General features: G+C 41.6%; 1 protein-coding gene across 1 annotated transcript; it reads left to right on the forward strand.

Moving 5' to 3' along the window:
• Positions 1-3088: 3088 nt before the first annotated feature.
• LOC306746371 (equilibrative nucleoside transporter 1-like) lies at positions 3089-22113 on the forward strand. Its single transcript, XM_079229280.1, has 13 exons — positions 3089-3121; positions 11816-11906; positions 12118-12199; positions 13243-13412; positions 14254-14393; positions 15481-15615; positions 16301-16398; positions 16765-16846; positions 17442-17527; positions 17763-17871; positions 18487-18572; positions 19662-19861; positions 20267-22113. The coding sequence occupies exons 2-13, from the start codon at positions 11878-11880 to the stop codon at positions 20376-20378; spliced, it is 1329 nt and encodes a 442-aa protein (XP_079085406.1). The 5' UTR covers positions 3089-3121; positions 11816-11877; the 3' UTR covers positions 20379-22113.
• Positions 22114-22173: the final 60 nt, after the last annotated feature.

Here is a 22173-nt window from a genome sequence, read left to right on the forward strand (position 1 = left end):
CTTGTTGAAAAGAATAATGGTCTTAAACTCATGGAGCGATGCACATTTCAGCTCCAAGTTATAGGCCACTAAATCTCAAACACATTTAGCAACGTGGCTTCATTTTTTAGATAGGTTTTTGCCCCAAAATCTTTCTCTTAGTCTTTGTCAACATTTATCACATACCAAATTTCTGATAAATGAGGATTGTTACATTTTTGAGGATTTGGGTTGATTCCTATGGTTGAAACCTAAGTGCAGAATATTGTAACTATTGCTAATTGTATAGTTGCTGGACTCAAACTAAAGAGGTGAATGCTATAGTGTCTCACATGTACCTTTTGTCCCTAAATGCACCACTGGATTAAGAGGAATTCATTGTCTGTGCAGTAGCAGAGCTAGAGCGTCACCCTTGCAGACCACTCACCCTCTGTTGGGAATTTGAAGGTAAAAATGAGAAGGGATTTCCCTCTCACAGACCTCCTCGAGGACTTTTTTTCTTTGTTTGCCCGTCTTTGTCGCTTCGGTCTGAAACCTTAATCCTCCAAAAAAAGGAGCCAGGCCTCGAAATTCTTAATCCAAAGTGGGATTTACTTCACTCCCTCTGTGTCTCCTGAGCCAATTAGAGGTTGAAGAGGCCATCCGTTGGAATTCCTTTTCCTACTGCTGTCCTCTTAAATCTCAGTATGTGGTCAGAAAGCCACTTCCAGCCCATTCATGTCATGCCCTCCTCCTCTCCCCACGCTCGCCTCTTATGCCACAGATTTCACAGGATATTCTCAAATTAGACATGTATGATGTTTATTTGCTCATAAACCTGTGTTCTAAAAATGGAACGAGAGGGAACTGTCGGCAGGAAGTGATGGAGATCATGACAAACGATTTTCGACTGACAATAGAAATGCATACAACTGTGCAACAAAAGGAGGCCGTTGAGCGTTCCTCCAGATTCTTCTTGACAACTTTTTACAAGCAATGGGCTTCTTATCAGGTTGATATGGCTGATTGTTTAGTTTTTTTGCAGGCTACATTTACTAGCAGATATTTTGTCCCACAGGTGCCTCATAGCAGTTATAAAGACCTCAACCACATGCACCTGTTGAGCTACAGTTGAGACGGTTTCCCCTGCTGGCAGTCCGCTGTGGCTTTCTTATTTCTGATCTCTGCATGGATGTTTTCTTGTCTTTGTTCCTATTTTCTTCGTGTCTTTTCCATGGAAAACCCCAGTCAAGGCTGTGGCATGCTGCACCGAGAGGCCGCCGACTGACTTTTCCCTTTTGACATCACAAGCCAAAAAAGCGAGAGGAAGTGAGAGTATAGAGAGAGGGAGCGGTTGTAAAGATTCCTATTCAACAACAGGAAATAAAGATATTTCAATGGCCTTCGATGGAAATGAAGTGTATGTGTGTGTGTTTACGGCAGCAGAGAGAGAGACAGTAGTCCCTCAGTCCTGAGCTTCCCAGCTCCTGCTCAGTGGGTTCGGGTGAGCGAGGAAGCAGCCAGACTCCTTCCCACATTGGTTTCTGTCCATAACCGCAGTGGGCTTTTTTTAGACAAGGGGGAGACAGGGTGTGGATGACTGTGTACCTACCACGACTATATGAGCAAACAGTGGGAGACCAAAGCCTAGTGTGTCCAGACTCTAAAAAAAACGTTCGTAAACAACGCCTCGGCACGGCGGTTCAGACAGGACCAAGTGCGATGATGAATTTATACATCGGTGTCATTTCTCGCGGGCACTTAAGAAAACAAGCTGTACTCTAAAAGCAAAGGAAGAGAAGACTGTAACATGTTTACTTTGCCCTGTTCTTTTCACACAGATTTACTGCAGGGCATTGCATTTGATTGCATATTTTTTCCTGAAACAAATCCTTTGTTCCATCTTTAAAGTAAAATAATTTCTAATTGCTGTTTGCGAGTGGAAACCTTAAAGCTTTCATGTCAGCTTGACATCAGGCGCGCTCTGTCTTTCTTTGTGACTTTTTAACACTGTCAGCATTGACCTTCAGTCTGGAGACATGTGCTGTCTTTGCATTTGTAAAAACTGTGTGGTTAAGTGTGAATAATGTGAGATGTTATGATTCTTGGCACATTGAAAAGAGCTCTGTTTACACACCATCTCTTCCTATATTCAGACAAACAAGAGTGGTTAGCTGTGCAATTTCCAGTGAATCAATCATCCGGTCATCATTAATTGTGTCATGTAACTTTAGAGCATGCTTCTATTGTGCTTTTTTGGAAACATGAATAAAAGTAGCCCATCATTTTAAAGTCTGGCCAATTTGATGCCAACTGCTACACTGAAAGAGTCCTTGTTGTGGAATTTATGAACCTCTCTAGGTCCAGAAATATGGACTGCTGCTTCAGGAAGTGACTTCTCTGCTGTGATATACAACTCAGAGCAGCAAATGAATTCCATCAGTCTTCTTTTCTATTTTTCGAGTCTCCTAAATAAGATTGTATTCGGTGCTTTCAGTGGCTACACAGGATTAAGCATTATGATGTTTAGACGATAGACAATTATTCCCCATCAAATATTTTGCTGGATCATAAGACGATAAAAATCTTAGATATCTGGTTCCCTTAAAAAAATGCTTTTTAATGTGTATAAAAAGAAAAATCCCGCAAGTAAAAACTGAAGAGACACAGATAAAGCCAGTTGAAATATAGAGATAGAAAACAACATATATAACATGAAATAATGGGGAATGTAGTAAATGTATATGCATAATGAAAAGTAGAAAAATATATATAAATACAAATGAATCTATATATAAAAAATACTATCGAAATTTTCTCCGCCTTCTCGGTGACGAGCAAGTGATGCCTTCATTGACAATCCGGAATTCTTTAATTGTGTGCTCACGACGTTTGAACCACCTAAAAAAAAAAAAGGTTACTCCATAGGTAGGCTATGTATGGACATAATGGCAGTAAAAACAATCTTAATGTTGTTAAACCATCAGTCTTTTGATTTCATGGTAATGTCTTCAAACAACTTTTCGGGGTTCGAATGTAACTTTTACGAGGGACATTTGAACGCAACCTTGAAAGGTTGCGCTCAAATGTAAGAAGTGCCCCAGCGCCGTGAGGACACAGACTGCACCAGATACAACAAGCCTCCACAGACTGTAATGATAAGGTAGGACACCTCAGTGTGCTTCATTGAAGACCGTTAACTCACTTACAGCTACCGACTGCCGCTTATAACTGTTATTCGAGGAAAATGACGGCTGGTTTAATTAAAAACAGACTCATTTGCATATCAAACAACGTTATATTCGCTCGTTTCAGATGCAAATCGTGTCTTCTCTCGGGTGTATTTAGCTAATTTTTCTTTTTAACGATCCCGTGGCTCGTTTTGGTGAATTCAACTGCTCCCGAGAGACTGAAAGGAAAGCGGCGGCGCCCGGCGCTTTGGTTCCGGGGACTCGAGGCAGCGTGCCTCCTTTGTTGACTGCAGCTGGGAATTAAATTTAGCGCCAACTTCAAGCGTGGTGGGCCCTGCCGGGGCAGTGCGGCGCTAATCACCGGCACCGTTTATCTGGCCAGCGGAGGATGAGCAGCTGGTGTTGTGAGTGAGATACAGTGTTGCGAGTGAGATGACGAGAATAATAATAATAAAAAAAGCTTCACCTAAAGAAAGAAGTGCTGTTTTGAAACTGTATTTTCACTGGCAAACTACCTAATTGTATTCCTCGTATTTTACCTCATTTTGATTATTAGTCCGCCGTAAAACATGAAATGCAACCTGTCACACGGAGCACGTGACGTCAAGAGAAACCATCCAAATTGTGCCAAATGACACTCGAGCCTTGAAAGTATCATTTAAGAGTCCTGTAGCGTGAAAGTGTTGCGCTTCCTGCTTACAATGTAAACGAGTAAAGATACATATATTAAGTCTCACTACACCCTTGTGTCTCATGACTTTGCTCCCAACGCACGTGTGTGACTGGCATCTGAAATCTGAAGTGGTAGCACGTGGGAAGATACTGAGTCACCGGAAATGCCAGAAGGAGGATTTTTTTAAAGAAGAGTCCATTGTATGATTTTAGTCAGCGGAGTGTGTGTTTTTTTTTAGTTTTTATAGCAGCAACATTCCTCCTGCAGTGTGGGTAAGAAAAGAAAAGAAAAAGAGGTGACTCAATATCAAATCTATGTAGTGTCACTGTGATATTCTGTTCTGACTGCCTGTGGTACTCAATAGTGATTTGTTATATAATAATACTTAGTTGCATGTTTTTATTGCTCTATTCTTTTTTTTGTAATTTAAGGTTTGATATTTTAATAAGTTTGGGGGAATAGTTTTGTGCTAGTCTTCTGAAATGTATTACCTGATTAATACTCTAAATGAGTGTTTCCTGGCCATGTCATGTGTCCGTGCTATTTGCGACTCCGTTGACCTTGAAGCGAGAAGAAGAGCACACCATAATGGTGGCTTTGTTTTACGCTGAACAGCTGATGGGACAGCAGCATCGACCCACCACTGGGTGCAGCATCTGTTTTATGGGAGTGGGAGTTCAGTTCTCCCATCTCTTTCTTGATGCAACCAACAAACCATGAAACAAATATCAGTCATTATCGCCCCTGTGCTGGCAGTTTGAAGGGTTATTCCCTTTTGGCCGGTGGCAACTTCTTGTGTGAAGACGAGATTTGGTTAAACTGACTCATCAGAGGAAATGATGCAGAGCCTCGTCTTCCTCATCTAAATGCAGCTGCGCTGACTGGTGTAGTGGTGATGAGTGGAGTTACTGTTGCCAGTTCATCAGTCAGCTATTCACCCAGACTACTTGAATCCACTGAACAGACTGGCAGCTGGAGGTGGGCTTTGTTCCTGCTCTCTCTCCGAGTGGTGGGAAGTTATTTGGGTTGTAAAGGGGCGGTACTCTGTGAAGACAATGCTTTTAGAGACCTTTTTATGATCCCTCCCTTGTTTGCCGTGGGTGAAATTTTGTTGACTTTGCAGAGTTTTCCCTGTAGGGTAACTTTCCCGCTGTCATCAGTGTCTCATGAAAGTCTCTTTTCCTGTCTCTGAGCCACTGTTTCCTGCTTTTTATCTGCATTTCCCTGATCACATCCCAGTTACACAAAGCATGACAATTGCTTCAGTTCACTCCCCCTGAACCGACCTGCCTTTTGGTTGGATGTTTAAATCACAGATGCAAATCATATAATACATGTCTGAACTGAGCAGCAATGCTGCAAATTTTGCATCACAGTTAAAGTGACAGTGCATGGCCTACATGCATTTAAAAGACAATAGATCAGTGATTGATAACCTGTGTTTGTAGGTGTAGATGCATGATTGCTGCTGTTGATTGATTGAACAAATTAATTTACACTGCAAACAGGTGGACTCAGTTACAAGTTGTGCTGGGACAGTAAATGGTTAAATCCTATGCTGAGCTATGAATTGATTACTTCACCAGAGTCTTCTACCGTGAAATAACCTCAACAGAGAGGCATAAATAAAGTTGGATATATTCCCATCGCTCATCTTTCACTCTTGATGCAAAACAGACATCCAGGGAGTTTCTCAAGCTTAGTCAAATATTTGAGAAGCTACAATTTATTTATTTTTTTGGGAGATTTTTTTATATTGTGTCCAAGTCGGTCTGTTGATAGACTCAAGGTTTTCTGAATGTTTAATTTGTCCTCTTCAGACTGACAGTCAGTAGTACTGTCCTTGAAAGACGAGCAGGAGGAAACGCAGTGTGAAATGAGAATCAAGGCTGTAAAAGGCAATGTACTGCAACGCAACTGTAATGTATTCTTGGATCTTTTTGGGCTGTTGAGCAAGCTGCGTTTTGTGCGTGTGTGTGTGTGTGTTGTTCGTTCTAGGAACGGTGTGAATTTGGAAACTTGGTCGGTGTGATGGAAATAAACGTGATGAGAAAGTATTTTATTGAACACTTACAATAATTCAGCGGAGCGGTCAGAGCTCTTTCCCCACGGATGGTTCAGAGGTCTAACAATGAGTCTAGATTTTAGCAATATATTTATTTCAATATGCTTCTCACAAACAGAACTGCTTCTTCCAGCTGCACATTATCTCGTCCCTGCCAGGCGTCCTCCCTTTTCGGATGGAGCTAAGATGTCAAGGCCGATAGGTTCTGTTGTTTCTGCTTTAGGGAGAAAAGGCGTCGGCCGAGATAACGGCAAGTCAGACAGACGCTACCTTTGTTTGGTGTCGAGTTCTGCTTTTGTAACGTTGGCATGCACACAATAGTCAGCGTTAAGCGATACAAGTTGCATCTAAAAGAACACACTGATAGATTACCACAACAATTCCCCCTTTTGCCATTCTTATGGCCATTTAAGTATTTATAATATATTGAAACATTAACATGTATTACCCAAAAGGGTTTACACATGCACATCGTCAATCGATAAGGTTCAGGCATTAGCTGTTTTTGCGAGTCGTAAGCAACTCCATATTGTAGCAAGCTATGGAATGTTAATCTGGTATTTCAACATGGCAAAATCTCCAGAGATGAGGTGGAACACAGACATCAAACCTCCATCACTGCTGGAGATCTGCGTTCCTACGCCGTTACGGAGGTGGCGTCATCTTTGCACATCTGATTTAAAAAATAATCAGATTTATTTAATTATCTGATTTTTAAAATTGGGGAAATGTATTCTCTTCATTGGACCCATCCTTAGTATTTTAAGGAGCAGTGGGCTGCCCCTAGTGAAGCGCCCGGGGAACAACGACATTTCAACATGTGAACTATGGGGCGACTGGGGATGGAACCGGGGGTGAGGGGGTCGGTGAGGTCGGGTCTGGGTGAGCAGACCGCAGTGTAGTGAATCAGCCTGCATGTGACCTTATGCAAGTGGTGAATGTTGTGAGGCGCGATCAGTTGGATGTAGCACTACCATGTGATACTAAAGATCGTTTCTGCTTTAGGGAGAAAGGTGTAGGATGAGATAACAGCGAGTCGGACAGAGGCTACCTTTGTTTGGAGTAGAGCACCGCTTTTGAGACGTCTGCATGTACATACTATTCAAAGTCAGGCGATACAAGTTGCATCTAAAAGAACCTGCTGATGATTTACAGCGACAGTCGGGTACTAATGTTGATGATTTATATAAACATCAGTGAACAGTTTTACGAGTAAGTTGTGCATAGCAAGTGAGAGTTAAGTCAGGCTAATTCTGATCCAAGACCTGATTGCTTGTCACCACTGAAACCCGTTACCCAAAGACTGATCGCTTCTCATGCAGGGTAATAATCCTTCTCTTGTTGGTTGTTGTTTACATTGTAGCAGCGCGTCCTGCCTGTTAATTCTAGCCCTACAGATTTTGTGACTGCAGGGTACAGAATCTTTAAGTTTTGGACGCTACGTTATCCAGTTTCTTTTGTTTCTGCTACATACAACGGACGTGTTGAAGAGGTGTTCAAGAACATGTAAAGCCTCAATACTTTGCAGCTACTGATGTAAGAAATTCAATTTCGGTTTTCTTGTCCTCCTTTTTTTTTTTACCACTAATTGTGTTCAGGTTGTATCCCATTTGTGACATACTCTTAGACTTTGATAAGAGTGTTCCCCATCTATAATCACTGGGAAATGACCTCTGGGAAAGGGGTAATTCTTCCATCGGCTCGTCATATGACCACCATCAAACTATTCTGTGTGTCAGCCTGGGAATATAGGCGACCCAGTTAGAGAAGTGCTTGTGAGACAAGAAAAATGCACCTTTGTCCTTTTCTATTGCGGTATACTGTAAGGGCACACCTAATTACATTTTTTTTCACTGTTGGCCTGGTGAAAGTTGCAGATAAATCGGTGGGTTGGCGACATCGACTCTGCACTGAAAATGGTCCATCCAAGTTGCACTGGAGCAGATTTTTGGTGTCAGATTTCTTCTTCTTTTTTTAACACAGAATGAAAAGCAAACCTGATAGCAATAAAACGTGCCAACTTTTTTTTTTTTTATTCTAATACTTGGAGTATTGTGTCATGGCTTCAGATAACGCATGCCATGGGTGGACCATCGGCTGCTTGTGGAAATCTTGCTGTCTTGTAAGAAGACTGATCCCAGAAATATAAATTTGTCAAATTATAACACTAAGTGTGATCAGGTTTTTAAGTATCATGGCAATCGAGACTAGTCTGAACTGGCCCTCTTTGGCAAGACTTTGAACCATATGTTTTCCCATGACATCAAAGGAGGAAACAATAAATGACTGTCTGCCTGGTAAATCTTTTTCCATTGGAGAGCTGATTGTTGGAATTGGATGTCATTGAGAGGCCAGCTAGGTAAAGTGTCTGCTTGATGCCAAACTGGAGTTTTGTGCCACTCTGTAGAATGCAAAGTGCTTGTGTGTCTGTGTGTGTGGTGGGCAACCTTTCAACACCAGGCAACTCATGCCAGCTGGCTCATTTTGATGACATGCCAGGTTGAGCAATGCATACTTTACAGAAATCTGGGACATGGCTCAGCCAGTGTTATAAAACTGAGACTCGTAGTGGTGTTTGTCATAGCACTGGCTGTGATAAAGTTAGGACGATGCTGTAGGAACCAGAGAGAGGGAAAAGAGACAAAGAAGTGAAACACTAATTTAGCTATTTGTTTCTCAAAAGGCCTTTTTAAAATTCACTTAGGCATTGTTGAGGCTTAAGTCTATACTGACCGCTACTTTGGCATAGACTCAAGTTAAGTTTTTTTTCTTCTGGTGATAAAACCACCAATGCCTGATACTTGGGTTTTTAACCGTGTTTAGATTTTTAACGCCAACACCGATGATGACTTTTGAGATTTAAAGAAAAAAAATTGGATATAATACTGACCACTATTTTTTTTTTTTTTTTAAAGACACTTTATAAATTACTTTAAACATATCTTTATTCTTTTTGTGTTGGAATATCTTGTTACCTATTGGCAAAAATGTATAAACCCTACCATAGTATGACATATTACTATAGTTATATAGTATAACCTCACCAATAGATAACCGAGTCTCTGAACCAAAGCCAGGTTAACTATGACTTAACCTTGCACAGTGAATGCCTGATCTTGTAAAACATTTCCATGTCGCAAGCTTTATAGTTTAACAAATCCAGTCCATCTGTTGGACGTTAGTCTCATCTAGCAGGCTATTACAGACTTTTCTCACGGACAACTCAGATTTGGACTCTTCCATCAGTATCATTTAGATGCATGATACTGGGTTACACTGTGTGTGGCTTCCAAGCAGTCAGTCCTAACTCATGACCAGCCAGATCAAACATGGGACTCATCATGTGACGTCTGTCAGCAACACAAAGCTGGTCAGTGCTCTTTGGGAGCGCTGTCAACAAGTGTGTTAAACTGTTGGAATCAAAGTATGTATGTATGAATCAGGTTTTCTGTTGCCATCCATTGCTTAACAGTGATTGATGCAATTGTTTGTACAAGTCGGCCCGTGTTTGCTGATAATGTTCTTTTAACATACTGTGTTGTAATGTATTAAGTGCTCTGAACCGATGCCCTCCTTTTGTAGCAGCAAAAGGTGGCATCCCCTTTTAGAGGTATTTAAAAGATCTTTAAAGTCATTACGTTAGCATTACAAAATGTGCAGACACCCTGGGCCGATCAATTTGTCCATTTCATCGAGCGCTGTTCCGTTTAAAGTGCTCATGATTCATGCATACACAAAACAACATAACTTTGCCTTGTGTTGTTTAGCTTGATTTGCTGCCAAATTGCTCTGTTTTTTTTTTGAGGAGGAAGTGTCTTGAAGAAAAGTGGTTCTGTTTGGAGAAGGTGTCACACAGCTATCTGAGCACATGTCTTCCATCAGATCCAGGGGAGAAGATGCTAGGACAAAGGGGAGCGATGGTGTTGGATGAGTTAATGGTGGAGTTGAGGGTCGAATAAAAGAAAAGAGGAGTGATGGGAGGTAAAAAGCCAGGGGACAACAGATAGAAGTGCAGAAGAGGAACCGTGGATACGATGGGGTGAGAAATGAATTGGCAGTAGAGAAATGTAGCGTGAAATTGAGAAAAATTGGGTGTTTTTAGATGAAAAAATAGGCAGCAGAATAGGATCATAAAAGGCAAGACACTGGAGAACATTATGCAACAACACAATAAAACATTGAAATAATTAGGGTCCGAGCGACTGATCTAGTCAGTCAGAGTAGGACCCTATTGAAATTGCCGGGATTCTCATTATTCCTCCATCTTTTTATTTTTCCCCTTTGGCCGCATTTTCGCGATACGTGCCATACTCGAAAACTCACCTAATTTTGAACGCTTGTCAGGCCTGGTGAAAATAGACATCTATTAAAGCCGGGAAAAAAAGTTCCTAGCGCCCCCTACAAGTTGGACCGGCGACGCCCCTCATCATCAATACTGGATTGAAATTTCTTTATCTCATTGCATTGAGGAGATATCGACCAATTAACCTCTTAGGGGCGTGTCCTGTTTTTAAACACTCATAACATTAAAACTGTTTAGACAAACGACTCCATACTTGGGGTATATGTGCAGATCGCATTCCCTAACTTGCAATAAATCAGTTGTCCGATTTAAACACTAGGGGGCGATACAGTAATTTGGCATTTTCGGCCCGTTTTTGCTAATTTTAGTCTATATTTGCATTTCTGCCAAATACTACTCCTACAAATGTTATGCAATCGACTTAAATTCTGTTTTAAGATGATCTCAAGACCCTCAGGAGTATGGCTTGTGCTCCGTGCGCGTTTTCAATGAACGGCCTTGACATGACGGGGACCCAAAGACACACCTACTTTGTGCTGAACGCTATATGAGAGAACCCTGTTGTAACTCCTCATTCATGATGCTGGTCCTGGCCTGCGTACATGTTCATGATGCTATTAGCCCAATACTCCTCATGCATGATACTGGTCCATGCCTGAGGACATGTACATGAGCAATGTTCAGATTGTCATAGCGCCACCTACTAGCCAAACAAAATCAGCCAAACGGCATTGGATTTACATGCAATTTAAATGACCTGGTCTACTCTTCACATCTTCCCGCAGTGGGGGAAAGTTACAGGATTACAGCAGCACATTAGAGACAGTCAATAATGTTGGAAGAGTTGAGGAGAAAGGGAGCTTGAGGTAAAGAGAAGAGGGAGGGATGAACACTGAGACGCAAAGAGGGGTAGGTCCAATGGGCGGCTGACGGCGGGGTGTCAACCTACTAAACCTCTGCATGGTATAAATGAAGCATGCAGAGCTTGTTCGGCCCTTGCTTTAGTTGTGCATCTGGTCAGAGGAGAGGAGTTTGTTGTTGCTGATTTAACTCTGCTGTAAGTACGTTTTATAAAAGGTGGTTTTCTTGATTTCAGGTTAATGGGGGCAGACAATGGTCATGCTTCTGCATTTATTTTGTACTTTGTAGCACATATATGAGGAATGCTATGTGAGGTGAAGTTTTTCTGCACGATGTGGAGGTTGTCTTGTGAGTTTCACGACTGTTATGCAACTTTACCACAAAGTGGCAAGATCTCTTTGTATTTTGTTTGCTTGAGCATTTAACCACTTGTTGCTCTTGTGGCTGTTTTTGTCTCAGACGTCCAAAAAAAAGTAGGAAGCGGAGTTGTTACCATGTCATAACATTTGAGGTTTTTCTAGCACAGGGGCATACTCGCTGAACCCGACTACTGAATTGGTTTATTGTATTTTTTTACTGTTTAAATAACATTTTACAACCCAATTATTTAATTGCTGTGTTGGCCACACATTGTCTGGCTCGTTAAAAAGCTAAATATGGAAAGGAGAGACCTATGGTTGCTGACGATTTTAAAAACGTAGATGCTGCCAGGCTCTGAATGTTTACCGCGTTGGAAGCATGACTTTGTTATCTGTGTATTTCAGACCTGGTGCCACCCTAATCAGAGCCTGACTGAGCACGAGCCTCTAACTACCTAACAAGAAACATGACGGCCGTCAACGCACCACGGGACAAGTAAGAGAAACTCTTTGAGAGGAAACAAAACTGTGTCTCTGTTCAAGTCCTTCTGGGACTTATTAATGTCAATATGCTGCCTTCAGTTTCTGTTTGAGTTGGAAAATAACATTTGGATGAATATTTGGAGTCAATAAATATTTTGTTGGTGGGAAGTTGCATTACTTCACTGATGTACTTTCATGTGAACTTCCTTTTCTCACTTTCCCAGATACAATGCGGTGTGGATAATCTTCTTCATCCTGGGTTTGGGAACCCTCTTACCCTGGAATTTCTTCATGACGGCGACAATGGTAAAGAAACGTTTTAGGGCATTTTTATTCTTTTGAGTATGATAATATTTGCATCCAAACAGACATATGGGTGTGAAAGGAAGAGCTGGTTGGTGGCCGTGTGGTTAGTCATTAGTCAATTTAAAGGTTGGGCTTCACTTAGAAGAAGGTCACCTAACTTTAAGAAAACAAACATTTCTTGTTTGCCTTTCCTTCCCAAAACACCTGGTTTCACTCAGGATGGCTGAGCTGACTGCAGCCAGGTGGATTTACACGGCAGGAGTACGGCCTCTCTAACCCCCAGCCATTGTTTTTGAGCTTTAAGGGGTTAACTTCTTAAAATGTGGAATTTCAGGTCATTGTCCTGGAGGAGGTAATTGGGATCCACCCAGAGGGGGATTTATTTTTGGTGCAGCTCAAATAGCTTAAAGTACTAGTATACATACTATGACTATACTGCCACAATCGTTAAATGCAAAAGCTTGTCATGCTACCTTGAAATGCATCACATTTGCATTTGGAGACATTATTGGGTTCTGCAACTTAAACGCATCTATTTGTCAGTTTACTACCTAAAATATTAATTGAAGCTTTCTAGAACATTGAAGGTTCTAGTTAGATGAATGTTGTTTTAAAGAAGAAGAAAAGCTAAGTTGCCAGTTAATAAATTACACTGATGAAGCTTAACAGTTGCTTTAGAGAGGTGTTGATTCAAGGACTGAATCTTCTTACAAGAAGGGGATGAGTCGACTCTTTTTTCTGAGGAAGCTTCGATCCTTCAATGTGTGCAGCAAGATGCTGGAGATGTTCTACCAGTCGGTTGTGGCCAGCGTTTTCTTAGTGTTACTCTCAGTATTGACCTTTTGGGGAGCTATAATTGGGAGATTGCTTTAGTTTCCTGCAATGTTTGAGAAACTAAAGTTCTCGGTTGTGATGCGACTGTCACATGACTGTGATTTGCAGAGATGTAAGAAACTTGTGACTCCATACTTAATTCATTATTGTTCACTGTTGTTAATAATAACCATTGTGATAACCGCACATTCCTCCATCCTTTTCTTTAGTTCTTCACAAGTAGGCTGAAGGACCCATCCTCCCATCCATCGACCAATGAGACCTCGGAGGGCGGAGATACTCGCAGCGTGCTGGAGTCAAAGTTTAACAACGTGATGACTCTGTGCGCCATGGTGCCGCTGCTTGTCTTCACCTGCCTCAACTCCTTCCTTCATCAGAGGTATCCCCTGCTCTATGTAGACTTTTGTCATTTGCAGTCCTGTATCTAGTGCGTACACTTCCTTACTCGCAGGAAGCAACGAGGTGAACCCTTGAGTGCAACATATGAAATTTGCTAATGCAAGAGATTCAGAGGACGGACCTTTTTTAATGCAAATTCCGTATTTTAATTTTTCCCGCTCTTTCTGACTCTCCTCCTGCTTATCGGTAGCCCTTGGTCACCACATGCCACTATACATGTAGGTAACATGACTCTGTTCTGCGAATGCATGTCTGTATGCCTGCACTGTGTTTTCTTTAATTAAAGTAAGATTGAGCGAGATCTTGTGTGGACCCTGACCACGGCTGATCATGTCCCAACACAAACACACCCAGGAATGCTATTTATATTCTCTATTCCCCCTCATCCTCGTCTTCACGCCTCCTTTCTCTTTTTCTCCTGCTGTCTTTTTTTTTTTCTCAATCTTTTTAAAATGTTTTATTCATGTTTCTCATGAACAAAGGGCCGCTTATTCTAAAATTACAACCCAACTTTTCACTTTCCCAAACTCTCTTTGTCCGAAAGGACCTCCACTTCCTCAGAAGAGCAATGACCTCCTTTCCAATGTTATCGGAAAATGTTAGTTTCTACTAATGGTCAACAATGAATTATAAACAACTCGTCCATTTTATATTCTCACGCTGCCTCTTTTCTTTTTTTACATAATTCTATTAATGAATGGGATTCATCCAACTTTTTTTCGTCAAAATGGATATGCTTAATGTTCTTGATTGGTAGTAGTGTTCAAACGGACGTGATATGTAGTTTAAATGTATTTTCTCAATGTCGCTTTCACTCTCAGGATTCCCCAGAAGCTTCGGATCATCGGCAGCCTGGCAGTCATCCTGGTGGTTTTCCTGTTGACGGCGGTGTTCGTCAAGGTGGAGATGGCTCCACTGCCCTTCTTCACCATCACCATGATCAAAATTATCTGCATCAACTGTGAGTTTCTAAATACACAACTGATCATCATTCCACCGTCTGTAGTCACTTCAGGAAAATCTCCCCAGGGATGTAGACTTGATACGGCCGCTCTCAATGTTGAGCTGAGATCTGTTTTCTGTTTTTGAGAGATGCAACAGCAGAAAAGTCAACCTCATAGAGACTTCACGGAGATTGGCTTTTGGCAAAACGCCAATAATCGGCGAGTCGCGTATGCACAAGCGTAACCTGTAAACGGCGCACCGTAACCATTTACCCAAAAGTACAGGCATTTCTCCATGTATTTATTAATGACTTAGTTTAATGTCCGTGTACTTTTGTAATGTGTGATGCCAGCAGGCTCATTGTTGGGTACAAGACACAAGCACTTTGGAGCATACCGCTGATGAACTGGACATCATAACCGTCACAAAGGAAGCGTTTGTTTTTCACTGCATTAGTTCAGGATTGCCTTCAGCTCATTTGCACGTTGAACTTGTGCAAATAATTATTTCCATGTGTCGTCGTCTTTGATCAACGTCATCTGCATTCATGTTGGGAAAATCCCTTTCATATGGACACACACACTCTCTTGTACCACACTGAGCTTCAGAACACAGTCTGTAATCTCACAACGTTTGTTTATTTAAATTGAGATACTGAGCAGCGGGGATAAGCTCACCCCCCTGTTTATCCCCGTTGGGCCAGTCCTGACCCCGAGGTCTTCATGAGGAACTGCCCATCTTGTTTGATTTAGAGGGGAAGACATTGTTGTGTTTTTTTTAAGCTTTGATATCGACATGGGCGCATTCTACTTGTTGGAAACATGTTACAAAAGCTCTGCAACTAATTAGTTGGGAACTTTCTGTGTGATGTTTGTAGGAGCCTACAAAGGAAGAGAGAACGAAAACAGTTGTATGACAGTGTAAAACCATTAATTTGCTCATTATTGATTTCTGAAAGGATGTCATCTTCATGTTTTTGACAGCAGTTTAAAAAAAAAATGTATGGGCCTCTTTTTTGTCTGTTGCTGTGGGTCAATGTGTTTTTTTTGTGTTTGTCACTGTGACTCTTTAATGTTTACTGAACATCCTGTACTTGTTCCCAGCGTTCGGGGCGATTCTTCAGGGCAGCCTCTTCGGCCTGGCGGGAATACTGCCGGCCTCCTACACCACTCCCATCATGAGCGGACAGGGGCTGGCCGGCACCTTCGCCGCTTTCTCCATGATCTGCGCACTGACCAGTAAGTCTATCATCAGAAATGGGGACACACAGTAGGTGGACAAAAACGCATGGCTAACGTTTTAGTAGAAACCGCTGATGCTTGACGAGTTAAATGTTTTGTCGCACAATCTCTGTCTACTTCAATGCCATTTCTAGAAATATGACTTCCCATGTCTTGCACAACTCGTACTTCTAATAAAATAGTGTCAAAGTGCAACCATTGTTGCTAAGTTGTATTTCTGCTTTTAAGTGTTAAATGATGATTTTTTTTCTTTGGTATATGCCAAATGTTAAGTGATTATCACACTTTGCTGTCTGCATTTTAACTCCTTGACAGAATTAAGAAAACCAAATTCTCAGCTTCTCATTTTTGTGGATTTGCCTTTTTTTTTCTGTCCTTTTTCAACCACACACACACACAGTACAGTTAGATTTTTAAATGTTTTGGGTAAAACAAGCATTTTGATGACATCACTAGGTGTTTTCGATTCATTGTTGCTTTTAATGATAATAATTAGTTTCAGCCCTCATATGTTTACATAATCCAACAGCTGGAATTTGAAAAGAGTAATACTAAGACTATGGAAAATATTTGCGCTAAATCAATACTTGTATGAAGAAAAGCACTAATGGTGTGTGTGTGTGTGTGTGTGTGTGTGTGTGTGTGTGTGTGTGTGTGTGTGTGTGTGTGTGCGCGCGCGCAGCTGGATCGGCCCTGCAGGACAGCGCTTTTGGTTACTTCATCACAGCCTGTGTTGTCATAATGCTGGCCATAATGGCCTACATTGTGCTGCCCCGGATGGTAAGACCTCATCCTCTGTAAATACAACCAGGTTTCACAATGTTGAATTCTGTCTAGTTCTTTTTATCATGAGGTATTTGTTTTAAACCACTTTTCAAAAGTTTTTGTGCCCATTTTGCTCTCATCGACTTTGTACCTTTTTGGAAAATAACTACTTGGCTTAAGATAAGAGCTGCATGCGTTTTAGATTAAATGCTGCATTAAATTGCATCTTTAAAAATAAAAAATAAAAGTCTAAACTCCACTCCTTGTGGCTAACATCTGTCTGTGAGGATTTGACCACAATGTGCTCGCTTGTACCCTTTTATCTTTGCTCTATTGGCTCGGTGGAACCGCCTCATTATGGTTGTTGATTTTTCCTAACAGGAGTTTTTCCAGTACTACATGGAGAGTAATGGATCCACACCCTCTGCTGATGAGGAGAACAATATGGACTTACTCAAAAAAGGTACATAGGATGTTCAGATATTCAGGTTAGGGTTTCCAAAAGTTATATTATGGAACAATTCTGGAGGTTTTCTTTGAATGACATCCTCGACATGAACACAGGTTAACTTAATAACCCCATGTTTATTTTATGGCCATCAGTTTTGTGTTTTCTGAACAAATATAGTGTTGTTTTTTTTCTCCAGTCTACATGATTATAATCTGCTGAATGTTATCAGGTTTCGATCAATAGTTATATTTGTCTGGAGAGTTTGATGTCCATAGAAAGCTCCAACTGAGTCGGATTACGGTGTCTATGCAGAAAATGAGCAGGACTTAGTGTCTCCTTTACACCCAAAGGTTTGCTCTCTTTACCACACACTGGCAAAGGAAGCCAAACCCACTGGAAGTGTTTGTTTCAGTTTGTGTTTTGACGGCAACTCGACCAGCGTGAGTCTGCTGTTAATCACTAGTGTGAGAGAACGTAATGGCAACCCTACGTTGCAAAACAATATACATCTTTTGTGTACAACCACTTACATGTGGGAGTGATGGTGTTAAGTCCCATGTGTCACTTGACCAGTGCCGTGATAGAGACGGGTTTGTTTGTTTCTCAGAAAGCTCAGCAGAGAAGCGACCCGTGGTGAGTCTGGTGGAGGACGAGGCCAAACCCACCTTGTCTGTGGTAAACATCTTTAAACAGGTGAAAGGACTTTTTCACATTGTAACATAAATGCAAATTTAATGAATGCCAAAAAGCATTATAAACACTTTATGTCTGACAAGAATAATAATAGTAATAGTAATAACTGCAGCTGCCACTCTGAATCACCAATTGGATAAAACCAGCTTCATTCTGATGACCTCCACCCTCTTCCTGTACAACGGAGATCTAAATAGTTACTTAATCGTGATTATGTTCGTCTTGTGCTCTTCAGATCTGGGTGATGGCTCTGTCCGTGTGCTTCATCTTCACCGTCACCATCGGAACATTCCCGGCCGTCACAGTGGAGGTCAAGTCGACAATAGCGAATGGGAGCCCCTGGGGTGAGTCTCGGTTTGGAGCATCGACACAGAGCTACACTGCTGCAGCAGCTAGAGAGCCTGGCATCTGGACCATCTAGCATTTGAGAGGGAGGGCTAAACCTTTAATGTTTTCATCCAAGAAACTGGGAAGACTTAACTTCAGTCCTCAGACAGTACGGGTGTTTAGTGGGGCACGATGCAATCTGAGGCGCACATGTCTTTTATTACTTTTTTATAATGCTGCATATTTTACCCTCTTATCACGTAAATGCAAAGCATTATACTTAACTGCTGCTGCCTATGCAGATATATTTAGTTTATATTGTAAATGCAGTGGGAAAGCCTTTATTTATTCGCCTGTGAAAATACTGAAATTAGTTTGTATTGGTATCTCCTTTAAAGGAATACTCCACAGACAATCTCTCCGTTGTTAAATCTCGGTTCCCTGTTGACTCCCTGCAGCGTTGTGCACAGAAGGCTGAATTCACACGACCCGGAGTCACAGTGGAAAAAAACAAATAAAACACAAGTAGTTTGAGACGTTTCTAAGTGATTTGATTTCCTTCAAGCAAAGACGTCTGTCTGCAGTATCTTTGTTGTTAATAACCGCTTGTTTGTCTTGCTCCCTTTCCTCAGAAAACTACTTCATCCCCGTGTCTTGTTTCCTCCTCTTCAACTTGATGGACTGGGCCGGCAGGAGTCTGACGGCCGTCTGCATGTGGGTCAGTAACGACACTAAAACTCAAGTAGCACGGTTTACCGACGAGGCTCGATCTTCCTCACCTTCTCTGGAGGTTTGGGCTTCCTCTTTGGGTTCACAGCTCAACTAGCTCCAAGCTTGTTGGTCTCAGGCGGACCGACTGCTAAAAACTACTACGACTGTGAAATACTGCCGAAGCACATATACAAATGTACCAGTTTGTAGTAATGCCAGTGAATAATACATCAAGCGTATTACCTCACGCAGCCCCATCAACAAATCATTTGAGAAATAGCGCTCTAGTTTATAAACAGGTTTGCCGTTCATAATGACCACATTAAAATATTAAGTGTGATGTGCTGTTGTCTGCAGGGTTGAATGGCGCGATGGACAACGGACACACTTGTTGATACTTTATTGGGAGCTTTTGGCTGCATACAGTGTTTACACATGAATAAATCACTGAACGTACTCAGCGCTGCTACACATCCGGGGGCATTGTGTATGCTGTCATCCTGCGACAAGCCTGAATAGATTGTTTTGGGTCGTAATGCCGCCAGCCGTCAAGTGTTTATTCACCAGTTGGTTACCGATGTCTCATCTGGCTTCAGTCTGACTGTTTCTTTCCTCTTTTGTCTGTCAAATGTCGGCTACCTTTTCGAGCGCGGATCTCTAAAAACTTTGTCCAGGAAATTACACATTTACAAACAAGTCAAGCATTTCTTGCGATCCAGAGGAAGTGATCAAATTGAATCAGTTAAATCTGTTCAGTGCCGGTCAGACTGAGTTAACTAACCATACTCGAGTGCAGCTTATGAGGGCAGACAACAGAAGTCAGCTGCTCGTGGACGATGTGCTTTTATTTAACGTCACTTGAGCCGACGCGGATCAGAACCCTGACTGTTTCCTCTGAGATGCCTTGTGACTCAGTCCTTTGATCTCTTGTGTCTTTAAACAACTTTGTCCCTGTTTCTCCCACTTAAGCACCTGTTGTTGTAATCTGGACATATGTATGTAAAGCATGGTGGGGGAAGCACCCAGAAGTATGTAAAAGTGTTGTTAAATAAAGTCTGTCCCTGTGGTTGATGTTGCCGTGTTTCTCTCTCTCTAGCCGGGTAAAGACAGCATGTGGCTTCCTGTCATGGTGGGCCTGCGGGTGATCTTCATCCCTCTCTTCATGCTGTGTAACGTCCAGCCTCGTCACTACCTCCCCGTGCTGTTTGGCCACGACTCCTTGTACATCATCTTCATGATCATCTTCGCCTTCTCCAACGGATACCTGGCCAGTCTCTGCATGTGCTTTGGACCCAAGTAAGAAATACACACATCCAGACACATGTACACATGGAAAACTACCTCTAGTGAGTCTGAGTATTGGTTGAGAAGATTAAGACTATTCTCTTGTACAGAGTGAGTGATACTGCATATATGTAAAATAAGTTTAAGAGCTTGTTTTTATGTTCTTTATGTTGTATAATTAAATTCGATGAAACATGAAGATTACAGAGCTTTAGGGGTGCCGGCCAACACACAGCTAGTTAAGCGTTTTTCCGTGCATCCAGTCTTTATGCTAAGCTAAACTAAGCTAACCACTCTGTGTGCAGACTGATCAAGTTTTAAATCCCCAAGGAGACGTTTGTCTAATCAAACCGCATTGTGTTTAATAGTGACCCACTCCTTCCTAATGAGTTTTGTCCCTCTGTTGTCTCCGTACAGGAAGGTGCCACCGCATGAGGCGGAGACGGCGGGGGCCATCATGGCCTTCTTCTTGTCCCTCGGCTTGGCGCTGGGCGCTGGGGTCTCATTTGCTTTCCGGGCCATGATCTAAAACCTCCAGTAGACCCTTCAGTAGATGTAGATTAGACCTCGCTGCCATCAAACACTCTGCTTGTCTTTACCCGTCGACACTCTCCAGCTGAGTGGAGACGGCACAGAAGACTAGAAGACTAGAGGACCTCGGTCTTCTCAAGTGTACAGTAGACACTTGTCTCATCCAGCCATCAACAATATAAGCTGAAACATGTTACTGAATATTTTGTTCTCTTCCAAACTCTGCAGCAGTGTTCAAACTCGATGCCATCGATCAAAACGGGTTGTTTCTCTAAAATGATTTGCAGAGTTCAGAGTGCAACCAGACAAGCAAACCAAATGTGTAGAGACATCAGTTGTGGACACGGCAGAGATTCTACCCACACGTCACAAATCTTGAGCTCCGACAGAGTGAACGAAGACGGACTGCACACGTAGTATCCGAGAGCCTCATTCATTAAATATTCTTTTTTAAATGAGGCTCTTGGATTCTGGTGTTCGACTCGTCTACATAAACCTGTACATTTAACCTATCAGTTTGTAAACTGATCCTCAAAAATGTTTTTAATTACTTTGCTCTGGACTGTTGCAGCTTTTTAACTCTGATCAAGCCAAATACATAAAGACAACATGGGAAAATGATGAACTTTGAAGGGAGGTCACGACCCATCAAACTGCTAATGTGCCGTGTGTGTAAACCACTTTGTGTTTGTAAACTTGCTCATAATGAATATAAATTTTCAAAGAATGTAAGGACTGAATCCTAAAGACGAGGTTTTAGTCAATGATCTGGGCCTCTAACTGCTGAATATTAATTGTCTTGGAGAGAGAGGGGTGGATGAAGTTGTACCAGCGTGGGCCTATTTGGTTTATCTAAAAAAAAAAAAACATTTTTTTTTGTCTAGATTTTCAGCCCACTTGTTGCGCTTTTTACCGTTACTGTGTCTTCCTGATCAATTTTGCCACAATGTTTTATTGAACGCAGCAAAAAGAATATGCAGTCGTCAGTAATGTGAAATGTGTCGTTTGTAAATGAGATTATGAAACTTTTTGAATCTCATTCTTGTGTTTCTCAAGCCGATGACATTTCTCATTGAAACACATTTTCATGGAAGATAGGTTTTGTATCAGAAGTAGATTTTAGTAGGTTTTTTCAAACTTTACCACTTGGCTCTAGCCGAGATAGTTTTTGTTCTGAATGCGGAGAAGATGAAAGGCCCTCGAGCCTGTCAGTGTTATATTTGTGGCCTTTTTATTTTATTTTTTAATGCTCTTGTTAAATCTGCTTTAGTTGTACACTATTAGTCATACCAGCTGTGTACATCCTAAATGCCTGTTTAAAAGTACAACGTTGGTCTGTTCTTCCGTACTTTGTTTTGGCCGGTTTGGGAGTCACGGACCATTTAAAATGTTCTTTATTTTGCAGTTTAAGAGTTCTGTGATAAAATAACTGTATCTTTAAGAATCTTGCTCCTCCTGTTGGTCTTTTATGGAAATGAACTGCTTGACATCTCAGCAGCTGATGAAGAAATTCAATTATTTATGAAACCTCTGGACACAATGGCTCTTTTGGTAATTCATGAAAGCTGTATAAACGGTCTGTTCCCCAGCTGATCTTTCAGTTCTGCATGTGAGTAAATAATGAAGTTAACAGTCCATGAAAACGCCTCAGTGTTCGTACAGAAAACTGCAGCTCGTTTTGGCAACTTCTCAGTGACCTTTTATAAAACAAGGCCACTGATTCAGAAAGCACCAGGGCTACTTTTCAATAATGCTGTTCTAAAATATAATTAAAAATGTCCAGTAGTTTTCTC

This window comes from Taurulus bubalis (genome assembly GCF_910589615.1).
Source record: "Taurulus bubalis genome assembly, chromosome: 14".
NCBI lineage: Eukaryota > Metazoa > Chordata > Actinopteri > Perciformes > Cottidae > Taurulus > Taurulus bubalis.

Bases quoted from the DNA above. Each gene is read 5' to 3' on its own strand.
- LOC306746371 (XM_079229280.1), top strand. From the start codon at position 11,878: ATGACGGCCGTCAACGCACCACGGGACAA. The intron at 12,200-13,242 runs GTAAAGAAACGT...CCTTTTCTTTAG, and splicing joins TCTTCATGACGGCGACAATG to TTCTTCACAAGTAGGCTGAA. The intron at 13,413-14,253 runs GTATCCCCTGCT...TTTCACTCTCAG, and splicing joins AACTCCTTCCTTCATCAGAG to GATTCCCCAGAAGCTTCGGA.